The sequence below is a fragment of the Alosa pseudoharengus genome, unplaced genomic scaffold (assembly GCF_046254945.1).
Source record: "Alosa pseudoharengus isolate Yale_2024_CS ecotype anadromous, Long Island Sound unplaced genomic scaffold, YU_APseudo_1.1 YU_APseudo_1.1_scf_9, whole genome shotgun sequence".
Taxonomy (NCBI): Eukaryota; Metazoa; Chordata; class Actinopteri; order Clupeiformes; family Clupeidae; genus Alosa; species Alosa pseudoharengus.
Window position 1 is genome coordinate 17,701,691 of NW_027468881.1, and position 26,006 is coordinate 17,727,696.

The 26,006-nt window shown below is 43.3% G+C and overlaps 1 protein-coding gene across 1 annotated transcript; it reads right to left on the reverse strand.

Annotated features, from left to right (window-relative positions):
• Positions 1-456: 456 nt before the first annotated feature.
• On the reverse strand, positions 457-23,283 carry grm6a (glutamate receptor, metabotropic 6a). The gene is made up of 10 exons (XM_076275570.1): positions 22,819-23,283; positions 14,189-14,405; positions 13,646-13,781; positions 11,336-11,490; positions 10,748-10,888; positions 10,334-10,534; positions 7,977-8,116; positions 7,103-7,726; positions 3,688-3,999; positions 457-699 (listed from the first exon to the last, which is right to left on the reverse strand). The coding sequence occupies exons 1-10, from the start codon at positions 23,245-23,247 to the stop codon at positions 457-459; spliced, it is 2,598 nt and encodes an 865-aa protein (XP_076131685.1). The 5' UTR covers positions 23,248-23,283.
• Between the last annotated feature and the right edge of the window lie 2,723 nt (positions 23,284-26,006).

The window sequence follows — 26,006 nt, forward strand, 5'->3', positions numbered from 1 at the left end:
ACAAAAAAGGCAGGATTTGAACAATATATATTCTTCAAAAGGTTAAGGTGTATTTAATAGACAGCTTTTATTGACAGATATATTCCATCGTCATATTTTATTTTAAATCCAGTTTTGACCACTTTATTTGATATATGATATTGCCCAATGGTATTCACATTTCTGTAACACCAGATCTTGTGAAGTGAAATAGAAAAGTCTAATTTCCTTTTTTGTCAGCTTGTATATTTGCCCTGCATGCAGAATCACAAGAAATCCCACAGGAAGATTGAATTTTGAAAAGATTGAAAATATATGCGAGATGTGATCAACATGATGTCAGAAATTAGGCTGAGGCCGTTTGAGTGATACTGATATCATGTTGTGGTGACATCTCTAAAGGGACAGAACACTTTTTTAAGGCTGGGATAATAATAGAATAAAGACAGACATCACCCCTCCTCCTGAAAAAGTGACCTACTGTGTCCTGTCGGGCTCAATTTTGGTCTCCCCGTTTTGCTTCTCGTTGATGGACTTCTGGGAAAGGCGCGTGGACATGGTGGCCGCCTGCACCACCGACTTGAAGCTGCGCTTCCGCTTCTGGACGTTCTGCTCCGGGTGGAAGATGATGACGTACACCTTGGGCACGTACAGCATCCCCAGCGACACCGAGGCACTCAGGCTCATGGACACAGTCAGAGTGGTCGTCTGGATGTACATCTAGGGAGCAGAGGAGTTCATATTTATCCACTCGGCATGTGTGTTTTTAATTCATCTCTGAATCAAATGCTTGATCTTTGTACTACAGAAGAGTTCAAAAGGGTTTAATCACATGCTAAGCCCTTGGAGACTGTGCATGTGGGAGATTACAGTGCAGTAGTATGCACTACTGATACAGTTTTAAAGGTAATTTCTTGATATACCATAATAGGAGAAAATGGCCTGGTCTTGGTCTTGGTTTCTAATTTGACTCCTTCTTTGGTTTTTTTGCTTTGCTTTGCTTCACTTGCCTGCAGTATTAACCCCCCAAGTGGGGAAGCCATTGGGTTCTTCAGGAGAGCATAGGCACCGAGGTTCAACAAATCCACACACCCACATCTAAGCCCACCAAGAGCTAAACAGCCAGAGTGGGATGCTGGAAATCCGCACACAATGCTACAGTGCAGCATGGGGCTTGGAGAAAGGAATGGAAAGGGGGGTGGGGGGTGTGATCAAAACACATTTTCACAAATACTTGCCAAGGGTTACGTCACATCCCCAGCATGACAAATGCAGCATACATATATAGTATGCCAGTGGATATTTGTGGCCGGTTGACTGGGAGTAAATACATCTGGATGCATCTGTGAGTGGCTACCTGGATGGTGAATGCCACAGCACTGCAGCTACTAATGCCCTAATTCCTAATTCCTCACTGTGGGAAGCACTCAGGTTTATTAAGATGGCTAAAGACATTGTTTCTAAGCTCCCACACAGTCCCCCCCACCCATCAACCTGCACCCACAATTAAGCTCCCGGAACAGTGCAGTTGGGTTGAACAGCTCCTGTCTCCATGTCATAGTGTGTGTTGTGGAGATAAAGGGAAAAATGAAACGATTTTTTTGTTCTCTGTTTCTCTCTCGGTCGCTCTCTCATTCCTTTTTCATGTGCCTCATTCACCCTTTCGCGTCATCTCATTGCCATATCAAAGGACGCCTCAATAGAAGAAGAAGAAAAAAATGTTTCGCAAATGCAACTTCAACTTGTTATCGGGAGCTTGGCAGGTTGTTCCCTACTTCAATGCCTGCATTTACAATGGAAAGCATTTTACATAAATTTCTACTTAAGTGCTTAACTATTTATGAAAACAGCCATTTACTGAAATTTCTGCATTGGGGTGAATAGCGGTTGACTCATTGGAAAATCCTTGAAAAGAAGTGTGGTTTGGTACACACTTTTATGCTACAAAATGACCATGAACATTTCTGATGAAAGGTTTGTGCAGCTGAATATGTGTAATAATAAAAGTGAATCATAATTTTCTGATAGAATGAAAGTACTGTACTGCTGACAGTAGGTTCTTTTGCTTTGTGGTGAGATGTTCACTAAATTACAGCAAGTCCAATCATCAGGACATGAAACATGACATTTCTTACATAATTCATCAACTTGTGTGGGTGTGCTTGCGGTTAGCTCATCTTTCAAGACATGCAACACTCATCTATGCATGTCTTAGCAAGAGACTTGGTCATCCACTTGCAGATGGGGTAACCCAGAGGAAGAGACCCCAGGGAATCCTCTTACGGGGGAGGGGGGAGGGCACTTAATGCATGAAACCCAAGGAGCTGTGGAGGGAGTTTGATGGCAGAGAGAGAGAGAGAGAGAGAGAGAGAGAGAGAGAGAGAGAGAGAGAGAGAGAGAGAAAAAGCGGGACTCTTGGTGGTGGCTGGTGTGTGCCTGTGGATTTTTGACTGCCCTGCTTGGATTAGTGATTGCTGCACACTTCAATGGGGTCAGAGGCCCAGGCTAACTAGCCATGTAATCCTCCCTATATGTAGCCAGTCTGTGAGTGGTTGGAGGCTGCTCACACATGCAGCAGCATTTTCTTTGTGGATTCCAGTGCCATTCTTCAGTGCCGGCTCACAGGACTGCTCAGGGAGGAGTGTGTGGCGATTGGGAAGATGTATGAAGGTAATAAGGGCTGAAATGGTGGGCGCTCAACTAGGGGCGGAAAATTTCCGGTAAATTTCCGGAAACTTACCATGGGAAGTTAAGTTGGGGAATTTTGGAAATATTCCAAATTGGAAACTTTCATGGAATTAAAGGAAATTATGGGAATTTACGGGAATTAACTGGGAATTTTGGGTAATTCATACAAACTGTTTCGTATACAAACATTAACATTTTGTTTCGTAATAAGCAATATGAATAGTATGTTGGTATTTTCGCTTAGCTTAGCATATAAAGCTAGCTAGCATGCTAGCGGGAATCCCATTCTTTGCCTATGGTTTACTAGCGTGCTAAACTAGCAACACTGAACTGCCCAAGATACACCACACCACTCAACAACAAAATCCAATTGGTTGGAACATTTTTTCCCCATGCATATGAACGCACCATAGGTTTCCTTTATGTCTAGCAGCCTATGCCAATTGCTGTGTGCATGTGATTGACATTATGTGCAGGGTAGAAATTCGACTGAAACTGTATTAAATCAGGTTGTTTTAACTAATATTAGACTGCAAGATGGGGTTTTGTCCACTACATTTAAGTTCCCTGTTATAGACTAACTTGCCATATTAAAAATTCCCAGTTTATTCCCATTAATTCCCGTTTATTTCTGTTAATTCCCATATATTCCTGTTAATTCCCATGGAAAGTTTCCAACTTTGAAAATTCCCAGAATTTTGCAACCCTACGCTCAACTCTACCCGAATCTAACTACAACAACTTCTTCAACAAAAAGTAAGGTGTAGGCCACACATCAAAATGCCTGAAGTCGAGCACGATTTTTGGTGAGGGTTTTGGAGGGCTATGGAGTGTGTGCTCATTTTGTACATGCCAAAATGTGCATGCTGCAACATCCACAATAGGTGGCATGTAATTCTCTGATGAGAGTGAAACTACCCTCATACATCTTCCCAAAACACTCAAGATGGATATTCTTATTTGATCACAAATGTGTTAAGATACTATAAAATGGCCACCTTCTGTGTGCTTTACAGATACCTTCTCAGTGGATTGTGCTGTGCCAAAGAAGATGGGGACGAACGCCAGCCAGACAATGCAGGTGGTGTACATGGTGAAACCGATGGGCTTGGCCTCGTTGAAGGTCTCGGGCACGCCACGGCTCTTGACGGCATAGACAGTGCAGGTCACCATCAGGATGATACTGTAGCTCAGGCAGCAGATGAGCGACAGGTCGGACATGTCGCACTTGAGGATGCCACGAGCCAGCTCAGGGTTGGGTGGCCGCTGCTCCTCGTAGTCCACAATGGTGTGCGGCGGCACCACGCCGAACCACACAAACACACCTATCACCTGGGAACACACATATCCAAGTAAATGTTAGCACACATTTACTTTAAAAAGTATACTTATAGTTGATTTTATTAAGTAAACTTAAGTGCAGTTGCAGTATAATTCCCAAGTTTACTTGCAAACTTGCAATTTTCCACTCCTCCGAGCACTCAAAGCACTTTGCAATGTCATCCCTCACATTCACACACACACAGATAGCACAGGCTGCCATGAAAGGTGTCAACTTGCAAATCGGGAGCACTTTTGGGGTTAAGTGTCTTGTTAAAGGACACTTCGACAGGGTCAGGAGGAGTTGGGTTCGGACGATTTATAATAATAATAAATAGTATTTAACTGCAAGTACACTTGTAAGTTTCTTTTATATGGACTTCACATGCTACTTTTAAAGTATACTACCAGGTTTCCATTCAGGTATTATTTTTTATACTTGAAGCATACTTTTAACTGCCCTTTAAGTAGTTTCAGAGTTCACTAATATAAACACTACCCATGGACTACATCTACAAAAATTCACAACACATAATCTGAATAAAGAACATGTTTTCTTTACATGGTCTGTTGCTTTCTGCTAAACGTAAGGCATGGTTGTATTGAAAGATTCAGCTAGATCTGTGTAGCACTGCATGATCGAAAGAGCCCACTGATTTGACGATACTGCACCAGGAAGCCATGGAATTTTCTTCCTACAGATACAGGCATAGTCTTGTTATAACCTCTGTAGACTTTCAAAGTTCACAATACTTTGGTTTGTCTGTAGAAACCCTCACCACACTACCACAGAAGTGTAATGTTGAGCATTGTTAATGGTATAAAATAGCGATGTGGCACTCTGACCGGTTAGCATCACTGTAAGGCTATTCAGTGATAATGCAAATAAACAGTCTTGCTCAAAATGCCAGCAATTAACGTAATTTTGCTCTCAATCAAAAGTTTGAAGTTGTTAACTACCGTAGATAGACCCTAGATTGTTTTTACTCCGGAGTTAGACTTTAAGTAGTCAACCCAACCCAGTTTTAACCCAAACAGAGTCTTTACAGAAGGGTAATATTAAAGTCAGTCATGCAGCAAAGATCAGTAAGCAAAAGATCAGCAAAGATCAGTCCCTGGCTACAAGTACAAGTAAATATACTTAGACTTTTCTGTCAGTATATGCCAAGTATACTTAAGTATCAAGTATAGGTTAGAAACACTTAAACCTTTATGCATACTTCTCAGTATAAGCTAAGTATTTCAATTTAGTATACCTCTGATCAGTGCACAAAAAGTAAACTATACGTATACTTACTTTTTCTTTTTTTGTTCAAAAAAGTATACTTCCATAAACTTCTTTTTTTGTAAGGGCATGCAAATTACATTATACAGCAGAATGCACTGAAAGTATAATACAGCAAGAAACAGACTTACAACTGACAACAGAAAAACTACAAATTGAGTCAAAAACTTTGCAAGTGCATAGTAGGGAGTCTATGATAGTTAAGTATATGGTGTATAATTTAGATGAATTGCAAGTGTAAACTTATAGCAAAAGAGCCCTAGACAATCCATGTTTTACACTGTTTTTCAGTTTTGACACAATGTAATCCTGTATTGTGGATGGATTAACTATCCATCAGACAAAGAATTGGAATTCAACCTCCTCAAACACAGCCAATCTACAAGCTCCCAGTCAAAAGACATTTTACAACAGGGAAAAAAGGATAGCCAAACAGATGTAGAATAGAAAACATCTGTGACGGCAGAAAAGTTGCAAGCGAGTAAACTGAGGATTCAACACCTAAAATTAACACTTCCCTACCAGAAAGAGTGGAGACTATTTGTTAACAGACAGGGAAGTAAAATATAGAAAAGGGAAAAAAACTTAGTGAAAAGTTTTTGTTCAGCTTTAGGGGGTGTAGGAAGGTAAAAGGCAAAGCAGACGCAAGCTACGGAGGAGACAGATGTTCCTGTCACCGTACTCGGTGGAGTCGAGCTCGCTCGCTCGCCGAGGGTCCCTGTGACACATCTGTGATCGCGTGCTGGAGGAGGGGTGTGAGGAACTGTTCCGCTGTCAATCCCAACGCTGCTAATCTCCTCTCAGCTAGCGAGCATCGCTCCTCCATTTTCCACAGGCTCATCGGCCGCTTTATTCTCCAGCTTAAGCTCAAACTACAAAAAATGGGGTCTTTAACAATCACCATTTTTCCACGGACTGCACACATTCAATCATCAGTGGGAAGGCTTGTATGTCAAGTGAAATCATCTCTTAGAGTTGTAGAGTCTGGGGTCTGGGGTTTGTGGGGGGGTATGAGGTTTTTGCCTTCAAAGCCAATGAGCTTACCTGATCTGACTGCACCTGTCCTCATGTGATGGAAGCACATGAGGACTGAACCCTCTAATACACTGAGGCAGCAGCAGATTTTGACAGAATACTTACCTTGAAGCCTTAATGAACATATGGAGCATGACACACAGGTGCATTCATGTCTCATGAGGGGAGGTGGTGCATATTCAGTCTCACATAAGTCACATAAGTCATAATTTAACATTTGGGGGGGAAACATATGATACTTGAGAGCACACAAACAAAAAAATGCAAATCTGATACACAATACCTGTCACGCACAAATACACATCTGCTCCAAATCCCTCTAATATTCAAAGTGGGACTTGACCCACAAACAAGGACATCACCAGTTTTCCACAGCGTCATTTCACCATGACATCAATCAGAGCTGTTATATGCACTTCTCTGTGTGTGAGTGTGTGCACCAACGTGTGTGTATGAGTGTGAGTGTGTATTTCTATGTGTGGATGACAGCGTGTTATGGTTACATAACAACCTTTCACAATATTTGCTCATGTCACTTGATGTTGCTTTGCTCTGAAATCCAAAGGGGTGTTAAAACCTGGAGTGTTAAAATATATGATATATGTATGTCTGGCTTTCAATGTGTGTACTTCATATAGGTGTATGACATGAATGTGTTTGTGTGTGTGTGTTCTATGTTAGTACATGACAGTGTTAATTGTGTCTGTCATCATATGTTGGCGAGGGCCTGTGTGTGTGTATGTGTGTGTGTGGGTGTGTGTGTGTGTGAGTGTGTGTGTGTGTTACCACACGCACCTGCACGGAGATGAGGATGAAGGTGATGACCAGCTGTGAGGTGGGGCTGATGAACTTGGGCGGTGTGACGGACTTCTTGCCCTGTTCGAAGATGCGGTAGATGCGGTTGGTCTTGGTGAGCATGGCCGAGTAGGTGATGCACATGCCCAGGCCCAGCAGGAGGCGCCGAAAAGCACACACCCCCACGTCCGGCTCGGCGATCATCAGGAAGGTGATGAGGTAGATGAGGAAGATGCCCGTCAGCAGCACGTAGCTGAGCTCGCGGCCCGCCGCCCGCACAATGGGCGTGTCGTTGAAGCGCACGAAGGTGACCACCACAAAGGAGGTGGCGATGATGCCCAGGATGGCGATGAAGACGGGGATGATGGCCCACGGCGAGTGCCACTCCAGCTTAATAATCGGCGTGGGCCGGCACCCGGTGCGGTTGGTCGTGGGGCGCATGTTGAATGGGCACGCCTCGCAGTTGAACTCGTCCAACTGGTAGAGGTAGCCGTCGCACAGCTCACAGTGCCAGCAGCACGGGACGCCTTTCACCATCTTCTTGCGCTCGCCCGCGTTGCAGGGGAAGCTGCAGACGGAGTCGGGCACCGTACGGATGCCCCCTGACCACTGCATCTCCTCCAGCTGGACAGAGAAAGAGAGACAGAAAGAAGGAGACAGAAAGAGAGGGGTGGGGCAAGGAGATAGAAAGACAGAGGGAGAGAGAGAGAGAGACAGGTAGTAGAGAGAGAGAGAGAGAGAGAGAGAGAGGTTTTAGGGATGGTTCTATGACAAAAATGGCCTTAACCATTTTATGGAGACTAGACTTGAATGGGTGAACAAAGGTGTAGTGTGCACAAAACTATGCAAGCTGTGTAAATGTGCAGCCATTTACATTGAGTCGCAGGTGATTGGTCCACTGGCCGATGGCTTTATACCCAGGGCTGGTGATATTGGTCATCTGGTACTGAAAGATGTCATAACGTCCTGGTGCATCTCCATTTTCATTAAACAAGACCCCAGTGCCTGCACTACCTGCACAAACACAAATCCAAATCATACACAACATCAGCTACAAAGAGAACCAGCAACCACTCCACATCCCATCTGCCAGAACGCAGCAGGGATCCACACTGTTGACACAAAGCTCTCTGCCTCTGGGCCCTCCCCTGTTTGGTTTGAGGTTATACATTGTAAAAGTATATTTGGTAAAAATACAGCAGCAACTTGTACGATGTGCCAGATGTAATATCTCACTCTTGAAGTCTTGAAGTATCATCCTGGGCATAATGTGCATGTGAGACTAGGGGAATGCCACTTCTGTACTTCCCTTTCTTAACCCTCCCATCCTATCCCATCCCATCCTAGCCCAACCCCAAACCCAGCTCAGCTCCAGTTCCAGTTCCAGCTCAGCTCCAACTCCAGCTCAGCTCCAACTCCAGCTCAGCTTCAACTTCAGCTCAGCTACAACTCCAGCTCAGCTTCAACTCCAGCTCAGCTCCAACTCCAGCTCAGCTCCAGCCTCAGGCCCCAGCCCTCTGAGCACTGCATGCACATTAACCTCTCAGCACCACCAGCTGTTTGCTATGGATGCTTCCGTCATCTCCAGTCATGCATACCCTAACTAGTTTAATATTATATACACTGCTGACATCTATTTTTAAACTTCAATCAAGTCCTCTCCTGCCCCAACCTCCATAAAAAGGAAAACATATGTTGAATAAGAGCTCGCGCTGAAAGCCTGCGCCCGGGAACATCAGCAGAATCCAGCCTCTGAATGGGGATGAAGGTGTGGAGATGTGGTGCTGAACACAATGCTCTCGGTGCGGTTGCATTTTCCTCCGAGGCGCATCTCCGATTCTGTGCGGGCGTCATTGCAGCCCTGCCAGGAGATTGTCCTCTCTAATCACTGATAAGCAACCTCAGCATTCGTGCAGCAGTGGCGGTGAAACACGAGAGGTGTTTCCTCTCCAAAAGATGACGGCTGCCTCATCTGGCATGCCAGCATGAAAATGAGGTCTTAACTGTTTTTTTTCTCTCCTCCGTCTCTGCCACCACCTCCCCATCCTCCCCTCCACTGCTCTTCTCTCTTTCCCTCGCTTGTTCTCTCTCTCCTGTAACGCACATTGCTTGTTCAACTGATCCCCCTAAGGCATTCCCATCTGAGTAGGGTTTTTTTTACTCCCGTCTCCCCCCATTATTTTGGAAGAGACGCAAACACGTGCTCACACACACACACACACACACACATACGCACACACACACACACACACACACACACACACACACACACACACACACACACACAGAGACACACACATACACACACACACACACACACATACTAAACACCATACTGGCACAGAGGGGGAAGTCTTAATAGGAATCCATTTCATCGAAAGCCTCTTACCCACCAAAGGAGAAATATATTATTTTTCAAATGAGCTAAAACCCAAGGTTCTTAAAGGGGAAAGGGGATGGGTTCCTATAGTTCCAGAGCAAGAGAAAAAGGGGGAGAAACAGAGAGGGAGAGAGAGAAGAAAAGAATGTGGAAAAGAAAGAGGGGGAGACAGAAAGAGCATGCAAGAGAGATGTGGAGATAAAGAGATTTGGGGAATAAGAGTGGGACTACAGACGTGTCCTCTCGGCAGAGCTCCTACTTGTCAGTAAAGAGGGTTTCTCACCCTCAGACCAGTGCCACAGCTTTGCTGATACTGAGACAGCCAGGGCCATTAGTGGAGAGAAAAAAAACTTCTGCAGACTGCAGAAACATCCATCTCGCTTAAAAACAACCAGAGCCGCATACCAAAGGGTGCCGTTTCAAGATTACTGCTTAAGTACACATATATGTCAAAGGAATTAGCAACCAATCGTGTATTTATCACTGATACTAAATACGTTGTTGTTCATGGCTTCTGTGTTTATGTTCTTATTTTTGTGTGTGCTGCGAATTTGAATCTACAGATGAATCATGGATTACTCTCAACTTCAATCAAAAATCTAAATCAAATCCTGTAACCAGAAAGAAATCCTATAGCTGTAACAGAAACCATGTCATCTTATTCTCATAAATCATACGACACGTAACAAGGAAACAAAAAATCAAACATATTGTGTTTATCTACAGTCTGCAAAAAAAAAGAAAGGATGTTAGCAACGCCATCATTCTTTGCCAGGATGTGGCACACTGATAATTGTCGGTTCTCTGAACGTGTTAGATAACATAGATTAGCTGCTATTTTGGGTCCTCACCATTGAAGTTCACCGAGCGTATGTATTTAAGCAACAAGCGTCCCTCCACTGGGTCCATCTTGTCACAGACCCCCGTGGAGCCTGGGCAGAGGTCCAGGTGCATGTTGTGCAGAGCGTGGGCCATGGCGTAGACCGCGTCAATCACAAACTGCACTTTCCCTTCCTGCTCGTAAGGGGAGTCACGGCCTATCCTCTCATTACCTACAATGGGAAGCACACAGAGAGAATTATAGATGGAGAGAGAGAAAAGACGACAGAGAACAGAGAAGCAAATAGATAAATGGAGAAACAGTTCCAGAGTGTTTGTGTGTGTGTGTGTGACAGTGTATGGGAGACAGAGACACAGAGAGAAATAGGTTGTTAGAGTAATCCTCAAAATATATGAAATATACATGCATCCAATACATTCCTTACCTGTACATTTTTTCTTTTCACTATCGATCTTTATGCCTGGCCGTGTCAGTTTACATCTGAAATCATCTTCCCAGAACTCTGCAAACCAGATGTTCCTGCGGTTGTTCTCCAGAGATCTGGTGGTAAAGTACTGGTCAAAACCTGCAGTAAAGGAACAAGCATGAGAACTTAGAACTCTAGCCTACTGTTTCGTCTCATCCCTATGTCTCTAAGGGCCAGTTTCCCATACATAGATTAATGCCTAGTCCTGGACTAAAAGAGAATTTCAATGGAGATCTCCATTGAGAAAAAAATATTTTAGTGTACAACTTAAAGCTTGTGGCTTGTAGGCCTAATCCTTGTGCGGGACACAAGCCCTTAGTGCTAGAGCAAAACTGAGCTGGTTAGAAAGCCAGTTGTATGTTCTGATTCCAAAATATTAAAAGACATTAACAAGATAAACCACAGAATTAAATTTATTAGTCTACTATATTGACTTCAGTTATTCTGCCACCATTTATTTTTCAAACACAATTTCGAACTTGTTAGCTCAGCAGTAGTAACATCAGTATATCAGCAGCAGTTAGTTACTCCTCTAATCCTCCTTACCATCAATGGAGGCTCTTTTGGGGAGGATGGTGACAGCTCCTTCTGCCATGTCCTCCTGGTCCAGGATTGGTGAGATTTTTGCTCCCCAGCTGTCAGAGCCCACAAACAGGAAGTGACCCGTGAGGTTTGCCTTCTTTGCTGCGTCCAGGACCCGTCTGTGTGAGAGAGGAACCGGAAGTGAGTTAGGGGGTGACCCCCCCATCTCCCAAACAACCACTCTGCTCTGAAGACTATAGCAATAGCCTATTGGAAATATTCACTATTTCACTATATAGTGCTTTGTGTAGCGGATAAACTCTATATAGTTATTCACTATATAATGCACTATATAAAGAGTTTCCAGGTTGCACACATGAACCTTGAGGTGGATAAACTCATTTCTTTCATAGCTGTGCAATAGTAGGTAGTATGGAGGGGCAAAGCAATAAACAATCTGCGATATTCCACAACAATCCATGTTACCACTTAGAATTACAACTCTACCAACATGTACAACAAACACATTCCAGACATTTAATTTCAAACAAAGTAAATAAAGTCCATGCTATTAAAATCTAATCTCAACAAAATAAAGATTCATGTGTTATATTGTATATGGAAAACACATGGTTGAGAGATGATGATAGCCAACAGGCATCTAATTAGGACGAATCCTCATTCATCAGACGCAATTAATACCAGGGTGGGATTGACACTTCATATTACACTATCCAGCAGCCCTTCATCCTTTCCGGCAACTGATGTGCTTTAATGAGGAGGATAGCAGAGGCTGGACGGAGTGTGAACACATTAGAGAGATGTGTCATTACTGTATCTCTCAGGTTTGAAACGCTGCCCATTACACAAGGACGCTGTGACTGTGTGTACAAAGCAGTGGTATGGGTTGATCCATTTTCCTAAAGTGACTGAATGAATAATAGACCAACTGATCAGTTGATGAATTGATCTCTGTATGTGTTTTTAATTGCTTAATTCATCAGCATTATGAAAGGCCCTATTGTATCTGCGGTGGACTTAATCTACGAGCTTCCCATAATACCCCTGATCATACTTAGGAGACAGATTGCACTAATTACCAACATTTGGCACTGTGGAAATGTTGACAGCTGAGAGGGAGAAAAACACCGACACAAAAACAGCTTTTTCTCCCTGCTGTTAAGACGTGGTAATCAGGCGGAAGTGGAAGACCGCCGCAGCGGTAAAAAGACTAGGTGATCAGCTACTGAGAACATTAGGTGACACGGCTGCCTCTCCCACTGAGACTGCTGGACAGCTGATGCCAGGCTGGATGCCTTTGTGGTTTTGGTGTGTGTGTGTGTATGTGTGTGCACTCCTTAGGTTGGCCAGGGAGGGAGAGACACACTGAAGATTTAATTCATCCGCAGACGGGAGCAGCTGTGGACTTTATTAGTCATTTGGTAAACCTGGATGGCAGATTTCCCCAAAGTATTCCCATGCAGTGCTTATAGTAGGGTAGTTGTTCTTTCAGCTCAAAATTTTACATAACTGCTAGCCAAATGTGAACTGACCACTTCTGACACATTGTTCAGAGAAAGATGAATCTACACTCATGAAGCTAAAGCATTAGATTTCAAATAAATAAACACACACAACTGTTAACCCATTTGGAGCACAATTTCTGTAGATTGTTACAGACTGATGAGATATTTGTAAGAGAACGACTGAAAGTATCTTTATTAATATTGCAAGTTTATAACACATCAAAGCAATAAGATGACTTGACTGGGTTATATTGAGTGTATTCATATTGTGACAATACTATTAATTCAGGTACAAGTACAACCCTCAGATGTGCAGTGAAATATCCTTTAATATTCCTTGCCTGGGTTCCTGCATTGGACACTGTTTTGGAATCTCAAACTGTTCCCTTTCCCTGGCACGTCTGTACCCTCAGGGTTTATCCAAAATAGATAAAGACATTACACAAAGAGGTATTCAATAAATTTCAGGATAACCTCGTGAAATTGGCCTCAGCTCAGAGACCAAGTAGGAGAAAAAAAAGAGTGATTTTTCCTCTGGGCATGAACAGAAAAAACGCCCACACAAATGGAAGCCGGGGGCTCTGCAGGCAGCCGCAGCAGACTGCAGAGACTCGCCGCCTCTGACCACGTCTCGACTACCAGGAGGTATCCCAAGATTAAAAGGGTGAAACACTAATGCGCAATAAGGAGCCCCTCCCAGCAGGTGAAACGGCTACCTGATCATCTAATGAGACTGCTGTGTGTGAGGCAATTACACGACATGCAAGTCATTACCAGCTGCGCAAGAGACCTGGTTCTGATAACTTACTTGATGTCGTCCTCGCTGGCGAATATAATGACTCCACGTGCATTGGAGGTCTCCATTAGCCTCTTTATGGCCTTGTCATATTCTCCTGGTTTCGGATCTCTCGGGATCTTTATCGACTGGGCGATGCACAGACCCCCTTGAGGTGAAAATGGAAATTGAATTCTGTGAAACTGATTCAGGATTTTTACAGTGTGTGTAAAAGGTCAGTTTTAGCTTCTACACTACATTGCAATGTATCACACCGATACAGACATTCACAATATATCGCATAATAGATCACACAAAAGATCACATAATCATAATAGATCTAATCATGTTTGATTATTTTATCTTCATTGTCGCCTACATGCACAGTAGATTAATTCAGAGCATGATCACTGTGTTATTTGCACAAGATAAGCTATTTGCTTGCCCCTATTTGATTTAAGGCTAATAACAATGCAGTCAGGTCTTTCTGAGAAGTCACGTCTGGCGAACGCTTGAAAATCGCTTTGTGTGTCATTTTAATATACCTTCTTCATTATGCTTCGTCGTTTTACTTACCTGCCTCACGCGAGATCTGGATGAATGCATCAACTCCGCTCTCTCCGTAGTTGCCCTCCGACGCCACTGTTGACACATAATTCCACCCCATGGCCTTGACGATATCAACCATGGCCTGGGCTTGGTAAGAGTCCGGTGGCACCACGCGGGAGAAGAAGTCATAACGGTTGTGGTCACTCAGCTCCGGGGAGGTGGATGCATAGCTAATCTGAGGAATCTGATCAATTTAGAAACAGAAACAATGTGATTTAAGCAGCAACATCGTGATTTAAGCAGCAACATCTCCCTTATAAAATGGAAGCATATACCTTATTCTTCATACCACTTGCCCTCAATTTACCAGGCTATGGTGCTGCATGAAAACTTGGCCTATTACAATGTTATGTTAATACATCAGCTGTTGTGTGCAATATATTCAAATTCACATACCCACTGCTGCACCACACCAATGATGTCCATTGAGGACATACAGTAGAGTTGAAACCAAAATTTAATTTCTACTCTTTTTCTCTCAGACAGAGCACACTGGCATACCACTATCTCTTCCTCTGGTGGTATTTAATTTACAGTAACTGGATTGTGGCATGAGGTCCACATTCATGTGGAGTCATTAACTTATCCACTGGAGGCACACTAATCTGCTCTGCTTCGGTTGTGTATTTTTGGAAAATGAATCAGTCAGAGTTATGATATGATTGGCAACATGATGGTCTCAAATGAAGTTAGAAGGCCACCACCACATCTGCATTCTCAGGACTTAGATCATATTCATGTCTCTTTGTTGTTCGCAAGGCTTGTATGGAGGACTGTTGACATGCTTCAGAATCTATCACATATAAGCCATCACATTCATTAACACAAGGAGAGACTTTGCTTATCGTTGGTCAGTGTGGTCGCTTTTATCGTTATGGTTATAGTTATGGTTATAGTTATTGTTCCTGGTGTGACCGCTCTTAAGGCTTACTACATACTGCAGTGTGGGTATCTGAAGCAGGTTGGGGCCAGCCAGGACGCAGAGAGTGGAAGCGAGAGAGGAGACCAAAGGTAGATGTGGGGGTGTGAGAGAAGGGAAAGAGTGGAGGGGCCCAGAGACCATTTGACAGATTATCTGTGAGGATTAGAGAGGTTTTAGTTAAATTAAGTTAAGCACAGAGGCAAGAGAGACAGAGATCAAGAGACAGGAGCAGCATTTCTCACATTTAAGTCAAACTTATGCGAATCTCTAACCACTCAGTCACATTCCCGAGACCTCAGCTTCCTCCTAAAGCTGAAAGCGTGGAATCCCAAAACAGTCAGGAACACTAAATCAATGTTACACGGGGGTTCATTAACACCGCTGTTACTATTATGGGATGGAAATGACCATTCGTGCAGGACATGCTCCGTGACCATGGGTGCGCTAGTGTTTGGGATTAATTAGTTTCTGCATGCCGTCGCCTCAGGCCTCAACCTGACACATGGGAATAATACCTTGCCCTATTTCCAGAGAACTGGCTGAGAAAGACTCAATATCAGAATGTGTCACTTTCATTCAGCGGGGGGACTTTGATCCAAATCCAATCTTTTAATCACCATAATGGCCCCTGTCTACATCAACCTAGACAATGTGTGCCCATTGAAATAGGCATTACTGTCTGCATGTCCGTGCCCATACACCTGCCTACGTCTATCCATAGGCCAATTGGTTTGTTGATCTGTCTGTCTATTTGTTTCGCTGCCACTGGTCCTGTTTTTCTGAATAACTCTCTCTAGCCAGCTGTCTCTATATGTTTGCCTTTTGCGCCCTCCGTGTTGTACTGTACCTCTGTTTCTTCATGCATGCTTGGTTGTCGTTTGGCCCACACATCTTTCTGTGGACCTTTGTTTCTTTATTGATATATCTGTCCGTGTGTCTCTGTGCCTTGTGGTCCTAGATATGTTATACAGCTTGTCTGTGAGCCATCTGTTTGCCTGCTGTGGGGGGATGAGAGCATGTTCACATGTTTCCTTCAATGTCTTGTCTTGCCATTCATTTTTAATGTGGTATATTTATTATTTCTTTGTGTTTGTTTTTGTCATCTCTCTCTCTCTTTTCTTATTCAGCCATAAATAGTATTAGGCATTCGCTGTGAGATTGCAGTAGAGGTGACAGAAAGTTCAGTTGAAGTTTGGGCATCTCTCAATCTTTGGTGTGCTGTGTGCTCCACCCCAGATTCAGTGCACATAGAAAAGAACCTAGTCGCTTTACCCTGAAGCTACAATTATGGTAATTAATGAGTTTCAGGAACTATTTACAACCTCCCATACTGCTTCTGGTGGTCCCCTGGCTAAGTCATGAAGGTGGAATTTACATGGAAAAGTCATACAAGACTGATTTAGCTTTTTTCCCTCAGCTCTACTGGACATATTATGACTAACAAAACATATTAGCCTTGAGCCTTGATTTCACCATTTTACATTCACCAAATGTTTTGATAAAGTAGGCCTACATTTCTGATTTGTTATCCACTGTCAAACCTCCTTTTCTAACACAGCTTACCCTCAAATATTTCAGGGAGTTTACTGTGTACAAGCACTTGTGTTTCAACAACACACTTGCAAATCATTTGAATGCTCCAGCACATAATGCCTTTGGAAAGTGTCAAGGAGGAACAGGGTTTGGGTGAATCTCACCCAAGGCAGAGCTTAACCTACTCTTTTCTTGTCAAACTGACTTCACGAGGCAGACAGGGAAAGGTTTCGTTACAGCTTGCTTACTATTTTAGCTTGGCATCTGAGAAAGCCTGTCTCCCCTCACAGATGGTTTGATGCAGATTTAGAAGATTTGGGGTACTTTTTACCACTGCATTTTTAATGGTGAGAGCTTTGGAATACTTCATGTACCGGAACAGATATAAATAAATATCTTTCCAATTAATATTCTTTCCCATACAACAAGAACATGCATGCATTTTTAAAGATACCCGTTACATTTTAACGGTCAGGCCAAACAAATTCACATCGCTTCGCATGCAGATCAAAGAGTCTGTGTTTAAGTTAAATCAGTCACCTTTCATTTTCACTTTTCAAGTCACCTGGTCAACTGACAACTGTTGTTGGTGCTTCACCAGATCTGGATTCAAACCACATCAGTGCCTGATTCTGTCCACACACAGTCTTTCAGTTATCTGTGGCATCATGCTCCAATTAAACAACATGGAAACATGCAGGCCTAGACCATGTCAAGTCATTGGACTGTGTTGTAGTTCATATTTCAAAATAATAGGCAGTAACAACATAAATTGATCTCTTATTAATGGGCATTAGGCTTTGGGGTAATCTAAATTTACTAATGATCCATCGTGCCTCACAATTAGTAAGAGGACCTGAACCCTTGCACTTTATCAAACATTTGTCACACGCAGTTAGAGAAGCCAATCTTTAAACAGCGAGTCTTTTTCCCCACTCGTCCCTCTCATCAGACTAAATATAGTCTGCAGTCTGAGATGCTGCCATCGGCTTATTGTTCCCCAAGGCTTGCCTAATTCTCTTGCTAACAGCTGGCTGATGTGTTATCTGCCTCCCTGGCTCGTGCTAAATGGCTTATTGTGGGGGAAAGTGTTATTAAGCTGCGCGGTGTATGACAACCAGTCAGCTTGCACGGGATCCTTTTCTGTTAATGCATCTTTGTAGGTCTCAGCCCCCGAGTTTCCGAAGTTTTGTTTCCACTTTGTTTGGGTATTGTAAGCCATTACTGGCGTTCAATAATTTAGTGCCGAGGGCGTTTTAGAGAGTAATAATTCAACTTGGCTGCCTCCCCCCATCGTGACAAAAGCCTGACAGCAATGCATCTCTGTGACTGAGAAAGATGCTCCATTCTCATGCCCAGCAGGTCAGTTTGGATGCTGAACAGCATCCACTGTGCGAAACAACAGCAGGCAAATGACCAAACTCAAGACCACACATTTTCTCTTTTCAGTGCTTGTTGTAGTCATTAGGAATCATACTGTTTTTTCAGAGGACAATTTTCTATTATGTTTGAAATAAGCACTGTGCTTTATTCATCTCACCAGAAAATACAACCTGAAATATAACACATATTTAAACATGAATAACTAAGGAGTAAGGATGTTTTTTTCTGTGTAAGAATTAGAAGATACAAGACCCTGGTTTTGCCATTAACCCAACCAGAGGTCTGTGTTTGAAAAGCAGAATATTTACAGCACTTCCTTGACGGCAATGTCTGCTTATTAAAAAAACATGCAGTTTGTTCCAAGCACAGTCCATCTTCAGTCCTCTAGAAACGACCGAAGTGCAGCCTTATGAAATTACACAACCAGCCAGCAAATATCAGTCCTCGTCGGCCACACTGAAACTTGATTTGACAGGTACTGCAATATTGTTCCTTTTTTCCGCCTATGCATCACTCCCATGACGCCCCTGTAATCTAAATGAGGGGCCAATAGCAAGAAGAGGGTGCATGACTGCATGTGGAGTAAGATAGATTTACACACCGACAGGGCATTTAGGGTCTCCGCTCTACTCGTTTGTAGTAGTTGTGTCTTTACCAACTTTTGAGGAAATAAGACAAACTGACAGCGTTCAGCGACTCTGCACCTCCTCTTTTGTCAGAGATACTGAAGAATTATTGGCTCAGAATATGCAAAGCCAGAGTTATTTAGGAGATTTGCCTCAGGCGCCAACCTCACTGTTCAAATTTGAGCTTCATCCACCCCAAATATTTTGAAGATAATTCCAGGTGTGCTGCTCAGAAAGTATCGAGACGTATCAGAGAATATCCCAGAAAAGTTTGACTCTTGAGCACAGCTCAGAACACTACTAGTCTCATAACTGTATAGAACACAACTTATACGTTTCATGTATGTATTAAAGAAGAGTTACTATGTTGAGCAAAGCTCACCCTCAACTTTCTGTGACTCACTGCCACTTTACACTATAAAACCACCACACATTTTTCAACAAAGTGTGACTGTGAATGAAAGTAATGTAAGATATGTCCATTGTTATACACAATGTTTAGCAAACAGAATTTGAAAAGGTACTTCGAGTATGGGGATATGAGATCAGTATGACGCTCATCCTAGCTTTTCCCTCAAAAGACAAAAGTTTTCCATAGTGTTTTTTTATGTGAAGATACATTCATCAAAAGGGTCCTTTAGGATTTGTTTGAGACAATTGCTGTTATACAGGGACTCATAAGGATCCAACTGCAAACTACAAAGGTCCTGTACTCAAAGAAAATCTTGTTACGGTGGTTCTATTGGGAGAAACACCAAAGACTGTAGTCATGGAGGAGGCAGGGAGGGAATTCATGAAGTCAATGAACATCAGAGATGTGAGGTGCAAAAAGGTATTTGTTCCAGATATGTGACAGCATAACAGATTTTTTCCACACAAAGCTTACATTGAAATTAATGACACACACACCTGAACTATCACCAGGCATAAGCTAGAGACCCATAAAGCAAACCCTTGAATGTCCACCAATGGCTCATTTCGATATGCACATGTCCAGTCATTCATTAATTAATTCTTGTCTCAGGGTCTCTGTTGTACTCTGTCTCTCAGCCTAAGTTGCTTTTGAAAAACAAAACAGGACATTGGGGTGGGAATACCATTAATAACAAACACAAAAAAATATATCTGACTAATGTATGAATATGCACAGTGAGGTGATTTATCTGTCTTAAAACTGACCCTGGCCTTTTTGAAGGCAAAACAAAATGAATTAAATGAGGTGATCAGAAAACGTTCATTTTGGGTTTTTTGCCTCACTGAACTGCGAGGTCGGAATTGTATCTCTGAGTGCTTCAATGCTTTTTTATCACACAAATGCACAAAGGGTTGGGTTTTTTAATGAAGATACAGGGCCAGTGTTCTGTCCTGTTCCTCTTTTATCCATTGTCTGCTTCCCACTGTATTTGCTGAATTTAATTAGTGCCTTGTCTTCTGACAGCTGTCCTCGTACGAGACGTCCTTTTGTTTCAAATCTATTCTCATGTAGCACTACTTCAATGGACAAGTTCATCCTTTAAAATAAAGCCATCTGACACGTTTCCATGAATAAATCTCATCACTCTTTTCATTCGTTGCCATGATTTCCTTTCATCTATAAATGGAAAGAGTGCATCGACTGGCATTTCCAGACAATGTTTCCTTGTCTTCTTCAAAACGAAAATGATGCATTTCAGTTGTGTGTTTTTCTACTTGAGGAGGAGGTGCACTGGAAATGGTATCGTTTTTCCTAGAACGGCAATTTACCCACAGTCAGTCAGCCAGCCAGCCAGCTAGCACAGGTAGTCAGCCATTTTACTCCATAAAGATATATGGGCTTGGGCCATCTAAGAATAACATCTAAAGACTGAGGCTAACGGTCAAGCTAGTGAACTAAGAGGACTATGATGCTGATACATGCACGGTTGGATGACAGCAGCTCGTCTGAAGCATGTTAAGCTGCGTCTTCTTGTCCATCCCTTTATGGGGCAACTGAGAAAGCATGATAAATCCATCAGCCAGTCAGGTCTCATAAAATCAATTTTGCTTTTCCCCGGCAACAAAAGAGTGAAACACGAACAAGCATCCCTAACAATACTGTCCCCCTTTTTGCCATTTAATTTCTTATATAAGACCCATGTAGGATGGGATTTTGTTTTTGTGGAAGCCTGGGAAAAAAAGAGGGAAATACTCAATAAGCTTTAGGGTGTAAATCTCCACATTAGTCATGGAGATTCCACATTTTTCCTCAGCTCTGGTGCAGTGTCCAATGTGTGCCAGGAGTCACTCCCCAGAAGAAGCAAAAAAAAGATTGAGACAGAGTGTGTCTCATATCTCCACTCACATTCTGATGGCTCATGTAGTCTGGGGGGGGGGGGGGTAGATTGAGCTGTACTGAGTGAATGAGTGAGACAGAGAGGTTGCTTGAACAAGCTTTGACCTTAAAGATGCCTGATTAAATAAATACAGTCATCATTCTTTATAGTAGACGGGGAGGAGGGGGAAACAACAAAAGAAATATGTCTTTTTTTGATTTGCATTTCCAAACCCTTCTGATCTCCACAAAGTTTGTCATGCCTTGGATCACACCCTGCCCCTTGTTCCAACAAAACCCAAATCAAAACCCGAGGCCCTGGCATTGAGCTTGTTCTGTCCCACGGCCTTGTACGCTTGATGGGCTGCTTTATTCTCCATCCCAATTCAGCTTAATCCAATGACAGCATCGGGCAGCGTTCAAAAAGAACGTGTTGGATGGTTTGCATCACAAATTTGTTGATACTGTTTGGGGGCTCATACATATTTATTGTGTTTTTTTTTTTTTATTTGAAATGTGAAGTCGCTGTCAGTATGCGCAATCAGTATGCAGAGCGTGGGCTCTTGAGCCTTTATCACACCTGGTGAAGGGGGTTGTTGTTCACCCTAGCGGGTTCTGTAGTGGCAATATTTCACAGAACACCTACCATGGCCTCCCAAAGCCATCTCAACGCACATGCGGGGAAAAAAAGCTGACCTTACTTTGTCACTATTGTGGTTGTAATCGCATGGTGGTTGTAATCGCATAGCAGTATGAAATATATTACAGGCAAGACCATCAAGGGAGATGTCTCTCATCCAGTATCCTCATCCATTTTCTCCCACTCGATATCTGCAGTCCCCCCCATCCCCTTAGTTACAAAAAACCCCCAACAACAACAAAAGTAACAACACCAGAACCAATTCAATGGACCCTGGGGAGAACCAAAGAGGCATCAGGCCTAAAACGCGATTAGTTCTAGCTTCTAAATCCTCATTGTCAATTAACTGCAGCTTCAGACCCCTAGGAATTCTTACAGGCAGCCTGAATGGTCAGAGTGGCCAACTGTCCATTTCAAAGGGGAGGCTAAGAGGACGTGAGCAGCCACTGAGGAGGGTGGGGGAGGCTGAAACCGGAGGCAGCGGTCAGTCTGACCCTGTGTGTCAAACATGAGGCACCATGACCCTCCTCTTCCAAAAAAGACACGTTTAATTAGTGAGGATTTCACATCATATTTGAGAGACTTTGGGACACATTTCAGTAGCCTCAGAGAGAATCTCATTTAGGATTCGCTGTGACTGCATAAAAAATTAGGTGGCTTGAAATATTTGCTTCTCCAAATGCCAGTCTCCTCGTTGACTCATTCTGAAGGCATAGCAGGTCCAATATCTCTAAAAAATAGGCTATAAAAATATATCTGTCACTGTAGAGGCATTCTACTCAGTCACAATATTAGCATGCATAGGACCTCAAATCTATGCCCATCCTTGTCCACAATAACCAGTCAGACACTAACGCACCATAGAGTCAGGCAAAATGCAATTACTGCAAGACATACTCTGCTCAAACATTCCTCATAATTGCTGGGTGTTTGAGTAAACATCTAATGTCATTGAGATAGCAGGAATAATTTGTCATGGAGGATTATCTAATTCTGTTAAAACATTTGGGAGTATGCTCCGCTTTGCTCTGCTCTGCTCTGCTCTAAATTCATTTCGAATTGGGATTGAACTGTGAATGTTTTGCTAGTTCACTAGCCCATGGTGTGGACAGGTGTGTGTGACAAATGTGAAATCTTGGCTGCTGATTTCAGTGCTAAGGGGAAGGAAAGCCCACATACAGTAGTATCCGTAGTGACCCTTACCTCAAAGAGGCGTAGCACGTTGGCCACCATGATGGAGACGGAGCTGGCCGAGGCCCCGATCACGCCCACCACGCGCTCCGGTTTGCGTATGATTGGCGGCTCACCGTTGGAGCAGCGTATGTCCGACGTGTCCTTCTGGATGAGCGCCTGAACGAAGGTGAGCGACTGCTCGAGCGCGTAGGTGTCGCGTGAGCACGTGTCCAGGATGCGCGCGCCCAGCGTGATGTTGGGCAGCAGCTCCGGGTCGCTGTTGATCTGGTCCAAGGCGTAGAGCATGGCCTCCATGCGGTGGATGCCCTTCTCCTTCTTGATCTCGCCGCACGACGCGCCCGCAGGCCCCTTGGAATGCACCGGGAAGAGGCCGCCCAGCGTGATGTCGCCCTCGATCTTGATGGAGCGCGGGTGCGTGGGCTGGTGCGCCCGCACCATGACCCTGGGGCCCGCCAGAGCTACCCAGAGGAGCCACAGGACGGGCCGCCACCACCATGGCATCAGGCCGGAGCCTCTCAACCTGAACCCAGATGCCCAGACCGTGCCATAGCGGAGGAGTGGGGACGTAGGTGGACTCGGTGTCATACTGCTACTACGACTGAAGGGACCCAAATTGCTCACCCTCTGCCTGAAGCACCTGCAAGAGACAAAAGAGTGTAGGAGGCCTAATTACCATGCATTCATGTTGTTTGGGATGTATAGTGAGACAACACTGTTTTCAGCAGACAGTTAGGTTTTAAAGCAATGCAGTGCAGGGAGGATATATCTACAGTGTGCTCTCATGGTTTTGGTTCTAGTTCTATTGGGAACCACTGGCACTCTGCTCTATACTGATTCTTTGAACAGGATCTAGAACTTTCTAAATCCCTTGACTTGCACTTATATTTGAAATGCCCAAGGAAAGAAAAACATCATGGAACCAAAACTCTTGGTAGAAGCATTTTTACCATAGTTCTGAGGGTTTAGTTTTTTAAGCCATCAGCCATGACAGTCTTCAGCCCCCCCAAAAAAATATGATGTGATGTACAGAATAATTTTCTTATTTAGCAAACCCATAGAGGCATAGAGAAGATGTGTACTGAAGTCTGTTATGAACTGATTAAAGGGAGCAGTACATTTTAACAGGTGATTTGATGTTACCTTGGAAGAAAATTAATGTATTTCTTTGCTAAATCGACATAGTATTATTAATCTGACAAACATAACTTGGCTTGGCGGAGGACATTTGTATCAGGGGAAAAGGTAATTATATCTCTAGACTTAAAGGTATGCACAGCACAGCGTCTCTTCTCCTCAGATCCTTGTCGACGGAAAACACGGCGATGTCAGCGGTGGCTCTGACTTAATAGAGTGCATCGCGAAGCGCCGTGTGGCTCAGCCACAGTGACTAAGAGCACAGAGACAGATGTAATTTCCAGAGACAGAACTGAACAGAACAGAACAGCCCATCTGTGGACTTAATGTCTTGCGTTCCGCCCGGGGTCCGTGAGGGGAGAGGCCCGGCAAGGCCATTTGCAGAGGATATAGTCTGTTCCCACTACCCACAGCCCTACTTCCAACAGAGAGAAGTTTTTCTGTCTACGCTTCTGTGAATGTAAGATGTATGGTTTGGCACTGATTGCAGAGATAACCACTAGGGAGATGAGATTTCAAATAGTACAGAGGGGTTTTGTGTTGTGGATGTGTTGTGTTTTGGAGAGTGTGTTGTGAAGAGTTGGAGCCAGGCTCTGTTGAAAACAGTACACGCTCTCGCTCCCTGGTTCTATGTTAGCCATGGCAGCTCAAATCATTTATATATGAATCCCTTCCAAGCAAGACGCTGTTCGAGCCTCACTTGCTTTTTTGTGTTTCTTTTTTTCACTTTTGTGAATAGATTCCCCCACTTCAGGCTGGATTTTTGTACAATATGTCACAGATGTTCTCCCAAAAGGACACTGCAGTAGCTTTTTGTTGGTTGGCAAGTTTCAACTACTAAGGCCATTTGCTGTGGTAGAGCTGTGGTTAAAGCCATGCAAGACACCTTGATGTCCCCCACTCCCTAGCTAACTCTGACTTCATACGATAATCTCCACCCATCTGTCTGTCATGTGTCATCATCCACATCAACACCTGTCACATCCATGGTGCAGCTCATTACACACAAAAGCCTCAAAATGTGTCTCTCGTTTACTTTAAACAGGGATGAAAGGGGCTGGTTCTCTTCCAGCACCAAAGCCTTGATACTCTCAGAGGCTGGCTGCAGCCCGCAGCCTGTCTAAAATTAAAAGTCATATTCAATATGGTAGACTAATTCTTTTAGGAGAGAGACTTCGCAATCTCCCCACTTAATGTGATTTGGAAGGGGCTTCACAGTCATAGCAGTAGCGCATCCCTGGATGCTAAACAGAGCCGACATCCACTCCCCAACGCACACCCTGGTAAATATAATTTTTATGGTGATAAAACATCACTTAGGACCAGCAACATAATGGAGGGTTTTAATAATACATGGATAGCCTTTCCCTGTTGTTGTAATCACAGTCTGTAAGTGAATGCATGTGGGATATTGCCATGCTTACCAATGCTTCTAAGGGCAATCTTATTTGTTTATGGTCTCAGGATAAATCCAACTCAAATTAGATATGATCAAATATACAGTAGAACACTCATTATTACAATCCAGTGCATAGGTACACAAAGAAACCTGTAATTAATGGAAGAGAACACATACAGATTTGTTCCAATCAACAAATCACTGGAAATTGGAAGGTCTAAGACAGACTCGTTTCTATAATGAATGCATAGGCTTACTATTAATAGATTTAAATCCCATAGCACAATACAAGATCATCACGGTTCACTAGGAACATATGAATATGACATATTGTATCTCTGTATACGCCACTGCAGATAATATATGACATGATCTGGTGATGGCATCTGCAGTAATGGGAAAAACAACTATGTGCCATTTTATGCACATTCTTCTGGTTAAATATATTATAATTATTGAAACCCACTCATATGCTGGTGCAGTGTGATTTGCACCTGGGATTTCCATATCCTGTGAAATCCGATCAAAGTGCATATATTGTAGTCTGCATGCATACTGTGCTTATGTGTGCATATGCCTAGTGTGTGGTGCCTTAGATAAAATGCAGGTATCCAACCCTTTCAATAAGTTTTGAAAACACTAATATTGTCTCCAATATAAAATT